The following is a 16,649-nucleotide window of genomic DNA, read 5'->3' on the forward strand; positions in this document are numbered from 1 at the left end:
CTTCACTACAGCACAGACTCTCTATATTTAGTATTTTATACTCAATTAATGAAGGTTGTCTTCAGCAGGGCTGTGGGAAGAGCACACTGGGGAAAGAAGGTGTGTCGTGAAGGATTGTTTTAGATTTGGTGCAGTAACATTCTAGAGCAACTTTCATGGCTGAATGCAGAAGAAAGGGCTTCACCTAGGCCTCAGGTTAAACTGAAGGAATCCATGAGGAATCCTGCTCCCTGCACAGGTCCCTGATTGCTAATCCTGAATCAATTGCCATTTATCTAACAGGGAAGGCAATAATAACTTCTACACTCATTTTCATTGAGGTGCTGCAACATTAAGTAAACTTTGCTGTAAACAGTTATCAGAAACTGAACATGTCAGACTGGTTCCTGTGCATTTTATTCTAATGAACTTCCTTCGTGATGTTCATTTAATAAAAAATTACAAAACTTCAAAAGGAAAACAATGACCAAGTTTAATTTTTTTTTCTTGCTTGATATGTGGTCACACCAAACAATCTTTTATGTTAGGAATAAAATGAGTAAGCATGGTACTTTTCAAATCATTTTTATTAACAACAATATGGATTCAACTTTGTCAAGAATTTACAATTAACATTGTAATGTACTGGCTAATGTTGCAGTGTCAGTGGAAGCAGCCATCGTGCTTTCTAAGCCTGCTACAAAACTGTCTTTTGGCTTTCAAAGAAGTCAAAAATTCTTCCAATAGCAGATGATATTGGGTATGTCTGGAATTGTCCTGTGTGTGGCCACAACTGAATGAATGGCCACATTTGCATCCAGATGAACGGACAGGAAAATATTGCATGATTCCACTGACATTGCAGGGGACAAGTCTTATTTCAAAAACTAATTAACCTTTTTAGACAGTGACAGGACGTCGTGTAATGTTGTAATCCACTTGAATTAAGTCAATTAACACACTTGGAAAAAAATGTGAAGCAGAAATATCTGGGACAAATTCTTTTCTGACCTGTATTTCATTCAAACCTAGTGAATCCAAAAGGATTGCATGACATATGAGTCAGGATAAAAGTTGGCCCAGAGAGGCAAGTTCATTTCTGGTATATGTGGGTTCAGTTCCTTTGAGGTCAGTGGAACTGAACCTGGTTATCCCAACGGAGGCAGAGCTTCACTCAGTTGGGCAGTGAATGCATTGAAGTCAGTGAAGCCATCCAAGGATGAATTTAGCCTCAGGTGTTTAAACCCTTTTTTCATTCCTTTGCTGTTATATTTTCCTGCTTGCTCCAATTTTCTGATTATTCTCTGTGCTTTTTAAAATTGTCCCTTCACTTCTTCCCTTTTTACATCAGTACTTTGTGCGTTATTTTTTATATAGTCAATGTGACATGGGTAAATTCAGCTAAGTATTAGTTTCCTCAGGAAATAACTGGAATATTACCATTTTCACTTTAAACAGATGCCCAACAAAATCAGGATTTGAATCTGAGTTCCCATTTCAAGAAAAATTCTTGAATTTCATAAAATGAATGAATTCCATAGAATTTTTGCTTGAGTAAGGATTGCAGGTCCCAATCCAGAAATACTACAGTACATCAGATGGTCTACTATACATCAGCCATTCAGCATGATTTGACTTATCACAAAAGCAGGTGAATTACTCATCACCATACTATAATGAGAGCAGTCACTCTAATAGGATTATCTCAAAAACATGGAACAACTGTGGGCACTGTGAATAAAAGTGTATGATCTTTGCAATCTCGAACCCTAGGCTAAAACATCATATTCATATTTAAATAAAAAGTATAGATAATATAAGCCAGGAGCAAATACAAATTCTTAAACAAATAATAGTCATCAAAACTATTCAGTTCTCCATTCAGGTAGAAGAACATGCTGATCAGAAAACAGTTATTTGGATAATGCTTAATTCCTGAAGCTTTTACTTAAGTTCGAATTCTCTCGTCCAACAATCCTCAAGTGGATTGTAAATCAGAAAAAAAATTGTCTTTTGTCCCGACTCATGAACACTTCTTATTAGCTGTCATGAGCTGGATTTTATAAAGCAGCTCAGAACAAGACTTGAAAAGCCAGACAGGCCCTTCTTTTGTGAAACTAATGAATGATTGTCAGTCTTGACACTGTCTTTCAAAGAGAGAGCATAGAAACAGGAAACTCCTCATGAGGAAATATAAGGAAAACTTATAAAAAATCCAAACAAACAATTCTTCCTCTTTAAAATTTCATATATTCACTATTCTTTCTATTTCCTATCAATATTATGTTAAAAAACCCTATATGATAAGACTTACAGCTGCAAAAATAATAATGATGAGCATAAAAGAAAACAAATTAGGATTTTAAACTATAATTTGAAAAGATATGATCTTCTAGATTTATTAGTACTTTGTAAAGATATTAACATTTTCATACATCATTTATAGAACTTACTCTTTTGTGCACAAAGTTGTATTAAATAAATTAACTTAAAATTAGAAGGACTCAGGCATGTCATTTAAGGCAAAAATACCAAGTTTCTGTGAGATAAATTATCAGCAAAACCCAAGGCCCTGTTTCTGTGTGGAATTGGTACAGGCAGGGGCAATGCTCAGTTATCCCATTGATGCAATGTGGTGCAATCATCTGCTTACATAGATGGAGGTGGAAAAGTGGTGTTCAATTCATGATGCCTTGATTTTTCAATCTCCTCAAGGAGGGGCAGGGAATTTCATTACAGGCACACAATTGCCATGTGCCCGATCTCTTTCTCCTTAACTGAACCCTAACTGCATATTTATGCTTAGGTCAGCAGGAGGCTTCATGTGAAAGGCAAGAAAGGCACCATAAAGAGTTAAGAAAAAGGAAAAGAAAATTAAAAAAAGATTGTAAGTTTTTAAATTTTCGATAGTTTAAACTTACAGATCTGTCCGGATAAACTGCAGACATTCAAATAAGTTAATAGTTAAGTGAACTGAGATGTGAAAAAAAATGTATTTATCCTCGCAAAATTACTGTTGTAATCAGGCTTTAGTATGATCAGATTGCAAGTAAAGAAAACAGGAAAGGCTGAACGTGGTAAATTATATGGCAAATCAGCAGTGAGGAAATTGTGCTTCAAGGTGTCTTTCAGGATTTAACAACTGAAGTTTGCTCCGGTGTAAGCCATGGAACACAGTGTACCGTCCGTGGACCCCATATAATGACACAATATATACACTCTACAGTTTGCATGTACTTTCACATAATAAAATTGTCATGTAACATCCAGGAATACTTCTTTAAAGGAAATATGGAAGCAGAAGTTACAATGGATTCATAGTAAACAGATCAGGTCCTTCACAATACAATCTATAGCATTTAGCCATGGTTAAGACTGGAGTGATGTTTTTGATGTACATAGTAAGTTCCCAGTGGGTCTGGGCCTTGAGAACACACTGCCCTGAGAGAGCTGGCACTGGCACCCCCATACATTCGGTATTCCTGGTGCTAGAGGGAAGCTGAGCCCAAACTGGGTTGTCTACAAGCCTGTGGTGCAGGTGGGGTGTAAATCTGAGAGGAGGTAACACACAGAAACTTCATTCAGCTGGGAAAGGCTGCTTAGGCTGCACAACGGTTCTCCCAATAGGAAAGCATTGTTGGGGATGTGCAGAGAGGCACTAACACTGCTCCTGCATCTCAGCAGAAGTGAAGTGTAGGTTAGGGTAAAAAAAAAAAAGAGGATGTATCAGGCAGGAATGCTCAGTTTGATGTAGGCTTTGAATCTGAAAACTTGGGTATTCAGAGGAAGGAGTCTGAAAGCTCTGTCTTGGAAAGTTCACAAAAAAATGACTGCCATTGGGACACAGTGTTAAGACTAAGAGTGTTACCACTTTCCCTCTCTCTCCTCATCACCTTTTATTAAAAAAGCAACAAACCCTTGCCTTAATTTTTTTTTTTTTTCAGTTAAGGCGATCTTATCTACTTCTATTTTAATTTCTGATTGCCTATGTGGCTTTTTTTTCAAAATAGCACTCATTATCTGTGGAGGAAAAAAAAAGTAACTTTTCCCCTCTTTACCTTCCTTGTTTTATGGGATAATTTCCCTTCCTGCCTATCTAAATCTGTGTCATTATTTATTTCCACATTGATTGTGTTGTCTTTCTCTCTCCTCTGTTCTGTCCTCTTTAGTTTTACTTTGTATTTCAGTTCCTTGTTTTCCTTCCTTTCTCAGCCTTATGAAGTGCTGTCATAGTATCAGATTGGGACTGCAAGGAAAATTGCCAAATTTCCACAGAAGGAAATATTGCTTCTAACATGAAGGCAGCACCTGCTTCCTTCCCTCACCTACTGCTGCCAAAATGGTTCAGATTCACAAGACAGCTTCTCAATGAGACTGGGAGGAGCGATTCCCCTGAATTCTCAGTGTAGCCACCTGCATTATCCCCTTCTGAGGCCAGCCCCAATCCTTAAAATACAAACTTTTTGTAGCAAAATAGTTTTCTTTTTATGAAGAACAATGTGATAGTGGTGTGTCAGGTGCTTCTGCCACAGCACTAAATCACCAAAAATTGGATGAATGTTAAGCTATTGTTTTTCAGAGCTAAAAATAACTGATTAATGATGAGCAAATATGTGTATCTTGCAACTGGCAGCCATTTCTAACCCCGCATTTCTAGCCATATTACTGATTTCCTTGGTACCTTGCTAGCAGCTGTAGATAATTTTTTTGTTGTAAACATAAACTATCATCTAAATCAGGACATTATATATATATATTTAATTAGTTCAGAAGCAAAGTGCTTTAAACCTTACAATTTTTACTTCTGCCCTGTAGCGACGGCACTATGTCTAAATGCTCAGATTTTTGATTTTTTTTTTTCTTTTTGATACATCCTGCAGCATTAGCTTTGTAGGCAACTCATTATTTAAACCTACCGTACTTCATCAAAGGCTGCCATACTGTAGGTGTAAATTTGGACGCTAGCCATCACTTAAACATGCATTTTCATGCAGCTAGGAAATATGGGCTCATTCAACTGCTTTGCAGATTCATCCTGATTTTTGTGATTTTATCTTATTAAAAAGGCTTTCAAAACAGTTCATGCTATGATATGTATGACTAGAGGAATGAACCAGCCAATGAAGAAAGCCAGCAAGCTGTTATTTAAGTTTGACATGGAGCAGATTGAGTGCTTCTGTACCATCCCCTGGCTTGCAGATGCTTTGAGATGACCTTGATATTCCAGTCCTTAGAGAGTCAGCAGAGAGAGTTGTTTCCACTAATGGGCGTGAGATGGCTTCAGTAGTCTCTGTTCCTGCCTCTGTCTCCAACTCTTCATCAGTTATAAATAATTTTGACTCCCTCCATTTGGAGTATACGTCTTGGCTACCTCTGGAACCACTGGAGTCACTGCCAGCAATCTGTATATTCAGTTCTTCTGTAGACTGTATAAGATTTTGTACAGATAAAGATTTTCCTAAGTCCATTTGCACCACAGGTTTAACTGAGAGCAAAGGTTCCCCCTCTGTATCCAGACTTTTTCTCCACGTGAGATCCTTTGTTGCACTGGGCTGTGCAACTTGTCCATTATCCTTTGATGCAACAAGGCAGGCGGTGACATTGGAAATATTTTCCTGTGTGGTTACAGGAATAATATGAACAGGCTCAGGCTTATTGATATGCTTCATTGATGAGAAAGGTGGTATTTGTAATGTTGTCGGAGTTGCTGGCTTGGTTGCCTGGTTTATTTGGTTTGATGTATTATTAACTGTTGCAGGTCCATCATTTGGCACTTGTGTTGCTTGACTATGCATAGCTGGACTGAAAGCATAGTAAGCCTGAGTGCTAAATTCATTTGGTGTCAGTATAAGCTGTAGGCCACGAGGCAGATTGGCACTAGCTGATCTGGATACACATCCACTAATTTGTGCAGAATTAGATAAATCTTTGCTGTCTGATGGACTCTGATAATCAGAAGTCTGCTCACATTCAAAAGCTGGCATTTGAAATGAAGCCAAAGTGAGCGCAGATGCAGATCCTTTTCGCAAAACTTGTTGATAAATATCTAATAGACAGTCCAATTTTGACTCAATGGATTGTACCTATAGAAAGAGAGGAAAAGGTTGACATTAGTAGCAAATACTAATTTAAAATGTTTGGAACCCAAGCAAAGAGATAATGTGACTGCTGAAGAGAAAAATGAAGAGGTCTTGGTGTATGTTACTGACCCTTGAAAAAGAACGTCAAAAGCCATGTACATTTTTCACAAGCAAGGTTATAAAAGGGACAAAAAGGTTAAGGTAATACGGTCCATATAAACTTTACTTCAACATATAAATGAAGCAGATATTAAGAACAAATATTTTACCTGTTCAGCTTTTGAAACTGGCAATGAAGTACCGAATAGGCATGAGCAATAAAGCAAGACCAAGCAACACAGATAATCACTCTACCTGTTTCTCCACTTTGACTACCCGCCCTAACATACTGAGGTCATCAGTTGTCTCATTCTCTGCAGGATTCTTTTCTCTGGTTCTTTTATCTGCTGTGATTTGTCCTTTCCCAAGAATTTGGTCAACACTGTAAGAGAAATCAAAAGCTGCTGCAATTCCTGAAACCAGTGATGATATGGAAGTGTTTGCTATATCCATACATTAAAAATGAAAATCACAGTACTTCAAAAAAGAGTTTGAAAAAGAAGACAAACATAATTTTATTAATTAAAGGAAAAAACCCCAAAAGGAATGAATTTTGAGCATTTGAGGCTGCTTTTCTTTTTTGTTGGCACTAAACAGGGGCCAGAACTTAGCCATCATCTGGGAGAGCCAAGGCTAGACTTGCTGAAAGGGGGAGGGAAGAGGTGGCCTCTCCAGCAGCCTGATGTTGTGGAGGAACAGACATACCAGTGCCACCCTCAGCTTTCCCATCCTAACAACAGCCTCCAGTCCTGGAGGAATTATGAGTTTGAAGCAGGAATCTCAACCCCGATACTGATAATGGTAAATATGATAAAATGTTGTGGGTTTTTTTTTTTCTTAATTACTATTACCAGGAATCTATAGCACAAAACCTACATAAATACTACATTACCAGTAGTTCCCAATTTCTTTTATGTGAAAAGAGAAGACCTCGAGTGGGAGAAAAGCATATATCTTCCTCATCCTTTTGGCAGCCTCCTGACTAAATTCCTTGTTTGCAAATGCGCTTTACAGATAAAGGATTACCTTTTCTATTGTTCAGACTTCCATTTTCTGAGGACAGTTTAGATACAAGTTTTTTGGTCTGGTTTTGCCCACAATTACATTTCTGGCTCAGCTGTGTTCACGGAAAGAGAGGCTGTGTAACACAGAAATGTTGAACTTTGCCAATATACAGTGTGCAGTGAATGACATTAGATGCTTATGCATAGGACTAATTCTTTCCTTACCGTGACTGAAGACTCTTAATCCTGCATAACATGTCTAGATGACCTGCTGAATACTGTTCAATGACATCTTTGACATCATATGGGCGAAGTGTTTCCTTAAACTTTCTCTTTGCGACATGAAATTTCATAATTCTGTGGGTAAAAAGCATTTCACAGATTAATTTTCAACAGTTGTGAAACAATATGATATATTTCACTGACAAAATTTGATAGCTATTTTTTAAATGGAAGGTATTTTAATACAGCTTTTACACAATTGTTTTTGTAAGTAAAAATGTGCAAGTACAAATGCACTTGTACAAATGTGCTGTAGCTATCCCTTTGAATTGCTGTTTAAGAAAGTTCAAGTAATACTATTTTAACAACTGCAGAGCATGTTTAATATATCAGTATATACCTGTTTGGTTTTTATATGTTAGGTGGCTAATATGAAATATACTGAACTATATGCCTAACTTAAAACTGGGATTAGTTCCACTGACTAGAGCGGGATATCCTGTAAGCTACATTTGTGCTTACGCTACTTCTTTTCTTTAAAGAGAAAATCTTTTCTCTATAAAGAAAAGAGTTCTCTAATGAGTGGATTACACAAGCATAGCTAATAGTATTCTCTTATTCATTTTAAGTTCTTGCTCTCTACTTTGGTAAAAAAAAAAAAAATTTATGCACCCATTTCATTCTTCATCAGTTTTTATTTTTTAACTGACATTCAGGCCTAAGAATTTGTTTTTAATTTATTTGTCTGATTTAAGATCAAATTTTGCAGAAGTTTTTACATTTGTTCCCTACTGCAATATATTGAAATTGTTGCTTCATTAGCATTTATGATTTTTTCATGAATTTTACTGCAGAATACTAAGTTTCAGATAACAGTAAATATCCAAAATTGATGAATGGCATTTTTTTTAATGTGAGAATTTCACAAGTTTATGTGATTTGTGATATGTGAGCATGTGATGTCCACTGAGTAGCTCTTCTTAGAATGAAAAGTTTGATATTAAATTGTAAATTTTAAATAATAGAAATGACAAATTCGGAAAGTAAATGTCAGCGAGATTATTTTCCAGGTTAGCTGGTAAAACCTGAAATTTTCCTTGGTTTACATAAGAACTGGAGAAGAGAGGAGTTCTATGCAAGAACTAGGAGAGAAGCCAAGGCATCAGGTGTGTTAGCTATTCTGGTCTGTGCTACAGAGCTTATGAATTCCCATTAGAGCCAAACTGCTGATATTTGCTATCTATTGCAATTAAAAAAGCAGAGACAGTAAATTGGTATCCTATTTCAAATGCCAATAGTTCATGCTAATATATTCCCTTTGTGCTAATTATAAAATGTATTTGGCAGATGTAAGACAACAAATTGTAATAAAAATCAAAACATGGCTCTCACTCTCTGATAAAAATAGATTAGTAATGTTTTAGTTTTTAGAAAAAAACATACTTCATGTAGTTAGGAGAGACATTATGATAATAGGTATGTAGAGTTTGATAGTATAGAGTGATCCTCTACTGATTTTTAATCATACATAAATATTCTTTCAAATAATGTCAGCCTTTTCTCACAGTGCTTAGACTGTTGATATTTCCCATTCTGGTAACTTTCAGTTAAAAATTGAAATTGTTTGTCACTTGTATAGAGCTTGAACTACGATTCTGATAATAGAAATTAAAAATGGAAAAGGCCTTTTAGGAGTAGTTCATCACCTTGACAGTTCAGGACTGATCTCCATGCGGTTTTAAATATATCAGGTGATGCACTTTCCTCTTTTTGCATTGCCAGCTGGTTCAACAGACCAATGGCCTTTGGCATCTTTTGTAGTCTGAAGGCCTCTGAAGCTGGGATGAACCTGGGATGCCAATTTTATTTTCTTTTAGCTGTCAAATGATGCCAAGATGTTCAGTTCATAAGACCCTGACAACCCAATCTTCTGGAATCTAGTTCTTTATTTAGGTTACAAAGAATAAATGATGTAGCTGACATACAAGACTGTATCATAATTTTGTTGTTGTTATTATGTTTTTGTGGCCACAATTTTTTCCCTCATGCTCTTGATACAGTAAAACTGTGAAACCCTATTAGAAAAGCAGAGCCATAATTGAACAAAACTGAATTTACCACAACTGGGTGATTTTACAAGAGAAGAGCCAGAAGACTAATTTTTATTAACAGCTATGGAAACTTTTTAATCTGCGTGCACAGAAGTCTTCATTACTGCTTTGCAGCTTTGTAACACTTTGTTTTTGCTAATCAAGGCAGTTTGTTCATAATATTCAGTATTCAAACACAGAATTGAAAGCATCACAGCTATATCAGTGAGGTGTAACTATACTATTTCTGGTTTAGGTATTAGCTCATGTGATTCCATCTTAATTAACTTAAGCAGTGTTTGGAACAAACCTATATTGCTTACTTCTTTTTCTTCAAATATACAAAACTTTACATAAACTGTGCAAAAAAACCCTGAAGTGTTATAAAAGACTGGCATTTTAAACCCCTGCAAGTTAATTAAGAAAAAAACCCTGGATTCTTTCAGTGATGGAGCCTAGCAACTGCTTTGCAGTTATTAAATTTGGATGAATTTCCATAGTTATTTACTGTCAGTTTTTAAAACTCAGTTGGCTTCCTATATCTTGAAATAACTATGTGATTGGCTGTAATTGTAATCTTTACTGTGGGGATGGTGAAGCACTAGAACAGGTTGCCCAGAGAAGCTATGGATGCTCTATCCCTGGAAGTGTTCAAGGCCAGGCTGGATGGGGCTTTGAGCAACTTGGTCTAGCAGGATGTGTCCCTGCCCTTGGCAGGGGCGTTGGAACTAGATGGTCTTGAAGATCCCTTCCAACTAACTCAAGCCATTCTATGATTCTATGGTTCTATATGCTTGAACACCCATCTCGATAGATTATTATAATTTTGTAGAGTGTATGTTCCTGTGGGATAAAAACGAAGGGCTCAGTTTAGCAGGCACAGGCGGGTAACCTACCCCTACAAAGAGGAGAAAATGAGCACAAAGTTATGCATACTCAAATTATTTGGAGCAGCAGCCCTTAGGACAGGAGGGACAGGGCAAACGAGCCCGGGTTGTCATTTCCGGCGGTGCCACCAGGGGGCAAACAAGACCCGTCATATACCGAGCGGAGCCGCCACTGACTGCACGGAACTGCTGGCACTGATCTGGCAGCTGTGACTGAAAGTAGGAATCAACCCCGAACAACAAAGCCCCGTAGTCCGCATGACTTTTTAAAACATCGTTTGCATGTTTAAATCGCTGTATGACATGTAGTGCGGTGATGTTTTGTAACTCAAATCTAATGTGATAGACAATACATGTTTGTAAACCCACCCAAATCACAAGGACGACAATTTTCTGGTAAGAATTAGCCAAAAAAAGTAGCTTGTTTCAGTGATGTATCCAGAGGAAAGAAGAAAAAAAGGCAGACCAATACGTAAAAGTGCTTTGTCTAGAATTAGTGTCTAAACCACAGGTCTCACTAATCTTATCTTGTACCCTGATAATTTGTGGAAAGTTACAGGTCCAATACCAAATGTTGTCTTATTGACTCCAGCAGCAAAAAGCAGCTCCCATTTCATTTCTCGGTTCTCAAATGCAGGATCAGCACTGCTCTAAAGTTACAGTGTTTTCTGTAAATGCAGGTTGCATACCTTCTATGGCATTCACTGCATTTTTGTTTCCATTCATGTTGACCCTTCCATTATTAAAAGCTATTCTGTCTGTCATTTAGTGAACTTTGCTGAGACAGGCACCAAGTTAGAACATTCCTAATCCTCTGTGCAGCCCTTTCATACTCATGTTATTAGTTTTAAACGTGTGTCTTGTCAGTCTTGTCACTGTCTCAGGAAGAAACAGAGTTTCATTCTACTGGGATTCAGGTAGAATCATACCTAGTTACTGCCTTGAATATTAAAAGACAGGTAGGTTGTTTTACCCATAGCCAGGTGAGGTGACCACATGAGGTTGTTTGCTCACCTACTCCATCAGGAAAGCAGGTGCAAAGAGATCTAGCTGGGGTGGTTCCTCTGTCTCTCTATCCTTACCTTGCCAAATAACCCTTTGTCATGGTAAAACTGCAATGTGCAGAAGAGATCAGGATCCAGTATAGAGATGCCAACAGACAAACATGCTTGAGAGACAGTTCTACTACTTGTGGGGTGAATGAGTAAAAATTACCTCCTCTCTCAGGTCTTGACCTGGCTAATCCATTCCCTAGAGGCAAAGATATTGTTTTTTCCCAAGTACGGTGCTGTCCTAGCCAAAGACATATCTAAGAGTCTTTCCTAGGCTCTGAAGAGAATCTGGGCAGAAAATATACATTTGTATATCTTGTGTTTGGTTTTAAAAGAAAAACGGGATTCTGAAACATCACACTGAACAAATTCATAGTGGCTGCTAAAAATACATTTTATAGGTGTTTGAGAAACATTGCAATGACTGAACATAAATGGTAAATTATGTTTTTCATCTTTGTCTATTAAATATGTATGACTATTCAACTATACATCTTATCAGCTCAAGAACTCTCAAGTTTCATTATGTTTAGCCACATTTATTATTTTTTTTATTAACAACAAATGAAAACATATCTTTGCAATCACTAAAGAGAGAAAAAACCTATTACGTCAATACGTTCATCTTCCTGCCATTGCAGTTATTTCTGCTGCATATTTATTTATGCTTCTCAAATCTTATTTTATATTCCGTAAATAGTGAAGTAATTCCATGATTTCCATTGTGGAGTGTATTACAGAATTGCGTGCCTCTTGCTATGGAAAATGATCAGAGATATCACAATATATGGAAACAAGGTATCCTCATCTTCCTTTTAGTCTCTTTTATACACGTTCATCATTCTGAACTAACAGAGTTGGGAAATTTAATGGGTTTTGTTAAGCTCCTGGAACTCTGCAGGATATTAGTGGCTTTTTGTTCACGACAAGACTGGGAACAGTTGAATAGTGCTACAAAACCTGTTGGCACAAAGGCTCAGTGTCCTACTAGCAGAAACTGCTTTGTGCACTGCTGTGATCCCAGCCAGAGGCTGCTGAGGAGTAGGACTGGTCCTGCTCTGGCTCAAGGCATGCTGTGGAGCACATAATCTTTCACCACACTACCCATTTGTTCCCTACTTACCCAACACTTAAAATGCATTGAGCAGCTTTTCCTTACTTTCCCTACTCCTTCAGTTGATATTGCCTCACAGAGAGCTTGTATTAAGGGGGATGGAGGAGGCAGCACAGGAGATGAAAGACTCACCTTAGGGGGCTTTGAGAGCAGGTTGACAGCTTAACATGTTACCAGACAGGTCTGCCTTAAGGGTCTTAGTAGGACTGGTTAAGAGTCCTATCTTTTTTGGAAAGGACCAAAATGGTAATAACTTTGTCAAGGAAGGATTATTTTCTCTGTTTTGACCATTTCAAAATGAAAGTTTGGGCATTTGTTTATTTAAAATCAAGAAGTTGTTTTGAACAATAAAGTAGTCCTGGAGAAAATGTAAGTAAACAGGGTCAAAACTGAAGCAGTACGCTTTGAAATTATTAAAATTAAAGACTATAAATAAACCAGTTTTTGTCTTTTGCTATTTTGAGGCTGTCCCACCTGAGAGTAAGCAGTATATTTTAGGCTCCTTTCACAGAAAAAAACCCAAGCTCAAATCATTTGATTCCAAAACTGAGAGAGGACCTACCTCTGTAAACCCACAGGCATGAATTAATTTGGCTAATTTAATTTCCTCCGCAAAACAAAAGGGCCATTTGTGTAATTGTAAAACAATTTATACCCATCTCTAAGCAGTGAAAAATAATCATTTTCCTTTATTACAATTTTTCAAGTTGATGTATCAAGAATGGATTCAATTTTCTGTGTTTATATATGGGGTCTTTTCAAAGTGTTTCATGAAGCTATGCAAGTGCCTTCTTGTCTTCACCTGCTTCTGTACACCAGCATAAAGGGAAAAACAGCCTTCACCCTCCCCCACTGCCTTTGCAATTTAAAGCCGTTTCTAAAAACAAACTTCAAAATGAGGCACAAAGTTTCCATATAGGCAGATGTTATCATCTTGAAATTCTACAGTTACTATACAGAGTCTCAGATCCTTCTTCAGATGTTGCATAGATCCCAGGTAACAGATACTCTGAATAATCAGAAAGAGGTGTATCAGATACCTGATGAACTGAATTATCAGTCTCTTAATTTTGAGAGATTAAAGTGTAGCATTTAACAGAAGTCTGAAGATCATGGCATGTTACTGCTTTACACATGTCAAAAAAAGGTATGTTTCTGAAGCAAGATGCATGTGCCGCTTGTAATCTAGTGAAATGCTAACATTTGGAAGGAGGTGGGAGAGAATCATGGCTAATTGATATCGAGTGGAGATTCTTATTCTCAGCCTCAGTGTTGAAATTAGTTGCTTTTCTGGTAAGCCAACCATGCAGAGAACAGTTGGAGATAATCTAAAAAATTAATTCTCATTAGTTAAGTGGTGCATGAATGAAACAATCAAATTCTTGCATCTTTGCTCTTCTTATTAGAACAATTCTGTGAATGGCACTGTGGAGAAAATTTGCCAGCTATGTACTTCATGTTTGGTTACTTTCCATTTGAACTGATAATGACCAAGAGAAACAAGCAAAAATGCAGATTGAACAATTCAGTGGCACCTTAGAAAACAAGCTTCAAGGAATTTGGATCATATTAAGAATGAGATGATCAGTGATATTGCTTGCCTGTATAATTATCAAGGTGCAAGAGCCAAGAGTCAACCAGTCTGTTTAAAATGCAGCATCACAGACAAGAATCTTTGGCACTAAAGTCAACGGACTATGCTGATTGTTCCTAATTTGAGCATTTTCCATTTGAGGGAATAGGCTTGCCTTGTAGGTGGGTGTCCACTGTGTAGAAGGATTTCTGTCACCTGCTGAAACATTTCTGGCAAGAGACGGTTCTCATCAGTGACATTTGAGTTGCCAGTTGCAGTGGCTGTGGGCACGGGCCTGGTATCTGACACGTTCTGTGAGGTCATTTCCAGGAAGGTTGGAAAAATTGTTGGAAAAGATGTCTGCAATTTATCTGTCAAGCTCTCTGTGCTAGTAGAAAAGTTTTAGAAACAGCCTTACTCAGTGTCTGTCTTCATTTTAATCAGCGGAAAAAGGGGAAGGAAATACAAGTAGCCCATAGGCTATCACTGTATGAAATTTACTGATAAAAACCTTGAGGGTTTTTTTGCTATGGTGCTGAGAAGACTCAGGCAAGAGTTGCCCTGCAGGAAAACATAATCTTTTTGTAGGTTTTTGCAGAAATTCCTTTTGGCTGCTGCCTGTCTGCCTGCCTGCCTGCCTGCCTGCAAGAAGGGTGCTGGACACTGATGTAGCTGTGATGGAGTGACTGGGGTCACTCCCAGGAATAACCTGCTTAAACTCTCCTTGCTTTTTGTTGTACATTTTATGGTGGTGATTTTACCTGTCAGAATTTGCACTTCAAAATATTCTGGAACGTGTAGAGCCTTGGCATTCTCAAGAGTGTGAATGCTAAATTTAAACTTTCAATACGGGTAATTTTATAAGTTCCAATGTAGTTTGCTGCTTTCTTGGAAAATAAGGAGACTATCAGTTTTAAATTATTTGGGTTATATTTAGTTCAGTAGATAGTGGTAGGCAAGGCTTTGCACAACTGAATGAATGTAATTATTCTGCTCTTACCAGAAGAAATTTGCAATAGAAGTCTTATGACAGTTTCAGGAATATGGAAATGAAATACAGCCCTACACTTTTAAAGGAAATAACTTTTCCAGGCAAGGTGATACACATTCAGTAAAATTACATCAAACTGTATTTGGATTTCAGGAAATATAATGGAAATTATATCAATTACTCTCTTTCTTTTCTGTGTAAAATCATATAACACTTTTAGATATTGAAAAACTGATAACAGAACCTATACAATATTTTAATTTAACTGAAATACTGATAAAAAGGAAGCATAGTATATTAGCATTAGCTACGTAATAAGTTTAACTAACAATCATTTAATGAACTGACATGCAGTTTATTAGTATCATAACCAAAGGAATCTCAAATATTTATTAACTCAGTATTTTTTACTCACCTGATTGCTCTGATGACAGTTTTAAGAGCGGGGGTGAGATCTTCTACTGACACGTCACACTGGCACCCTTTGTCATCATAAACATCATCTGTTCCAAGACTTGTGTCAGCTGCAAAATACAAGAGCAGACTGAACAAGATGCATTTAAAAATCTCTTCCTTAGTGTTTTCGAACAGCTTGCACGGTGGTTCTGGAAAAATAAAGACTACAAATCAAGTATGACAGAGCTTCATCAGTTTGCAAACTGTATAATGCACCTGTGTGTGTCTGCTTGTGTCATAAACGCCTGGGTAGTCCCAGTGTAAATAGTGTAAAAGTTAGAAGGAAGAATTCCCTGTTATTTTTTAAATAAATAATATTTGAGTACCAGGATGTCTATTCCTGATGTCCCATGGTTTTTCATCACATTCTCTGTCGTACAAGAAAAAGATGGTGAGCTAACAGATGTAATGGCAGAATCAGAAGACCCTGAAGTTTTATCGTTGCTGTGTTACCACTGTGGATCAACTTGACATTGAGGACAAAGGAGAAGATCCATTTCGTTTAATAAGGAGGTGGTGGAATGATCCGACATTTTATTACAGGTGAAAATAAACAAAGCACCTTTTTACCTGCCAATTGTACCTGAATACGCAAATAAAACAGGTACTGATGCATGACCAAGAGGCTTACAAACTTAAAATGTGCTGGAATGCAAATGGAGCAAGAAGGGCAGGGTCACAGATGCCCATACATCATATATGTTTTGAAGGTACATGAAGTACAGGAAAATTCTTGAGGGTAGGTATTTTTTTGTCCCAAATAATCTTTCTTCAACTGCATAAAGTCCAAGTGCCCAGGTGAAGAATTTCACTTAAGGCCAGTGTATTTCATCGTATAAATGTCTCTGCTTCATGAGGAAGAGAGTGTAAAATGAAAGAATGACATGAAACACAGAAAAAGAAGATGGGATTCAGTAACCCTCAGTAAGAGAGGAGATTTCTTCCCAGTTCTATGTCCTTGCCTACATTCATGCTGTTATTTAAAACATACATTTAGTCATTCAGAAACACTTCAAGTAAACCATTTCAGGGGCTTCTATTAGCAGACTTAAAGCACAGTCAGACACAAATGATTAGAGGACATTTTTTCAAGTTCCTTTTT

General features: G+C 37.2%; 1 protein-coding gene across 1 annotated transcript in view; it reads right to left on the minus strand.

Annotated features, from left to right (window-relative positions):
• Positions 1-3,951: 3,951 nt before the first annotated feature.
• Positions 3,952-16,649, minus strand: part of KCNQ5 (potassium voltage-gated channel subfamily Q member 5) — a 103,090-nt gene continuing 90,392 nt past the window's right edge. The window contains exons 11-14 of the mRNA XM_025895698.2: positions 15,507-15,615; positions 7,388-7,519; positions 6,414-6,540; positions 3,952-6,062 (exon numbers count right to left, since the gene is read on the minus strand). Of these exons, the coding sequence (XP_025751483.2) occupies positions 5,121-6,062; positions 6,414-6,540; positions 7,388-7,519; positions 15,507-15,615 (1,310 nt within the window). The 3' untranslated portion in view covers positions 3,952-5,120. The remainder of the gene's footprint in view (positions 6,063-6,413; positions 6,541-7,387; positions 7,520-15,506; positions 15,616-16,649) is intronic.

Source organism: Manacus vitellinus, unplaced genomic scaffold (genome assembly GCF_001715985.3).
Source record: "Manacus vitellinus isolate BGI_N305 unplaced genomic scaffold, ASM171598v3 scaffold_4_pilon, whole genome shotgun sequence".
NCBI lineage: Eukaryota > Metazoa > Chordata > Aves > Passeriformes > Pipridae > Manacus > Manacus vitellinus.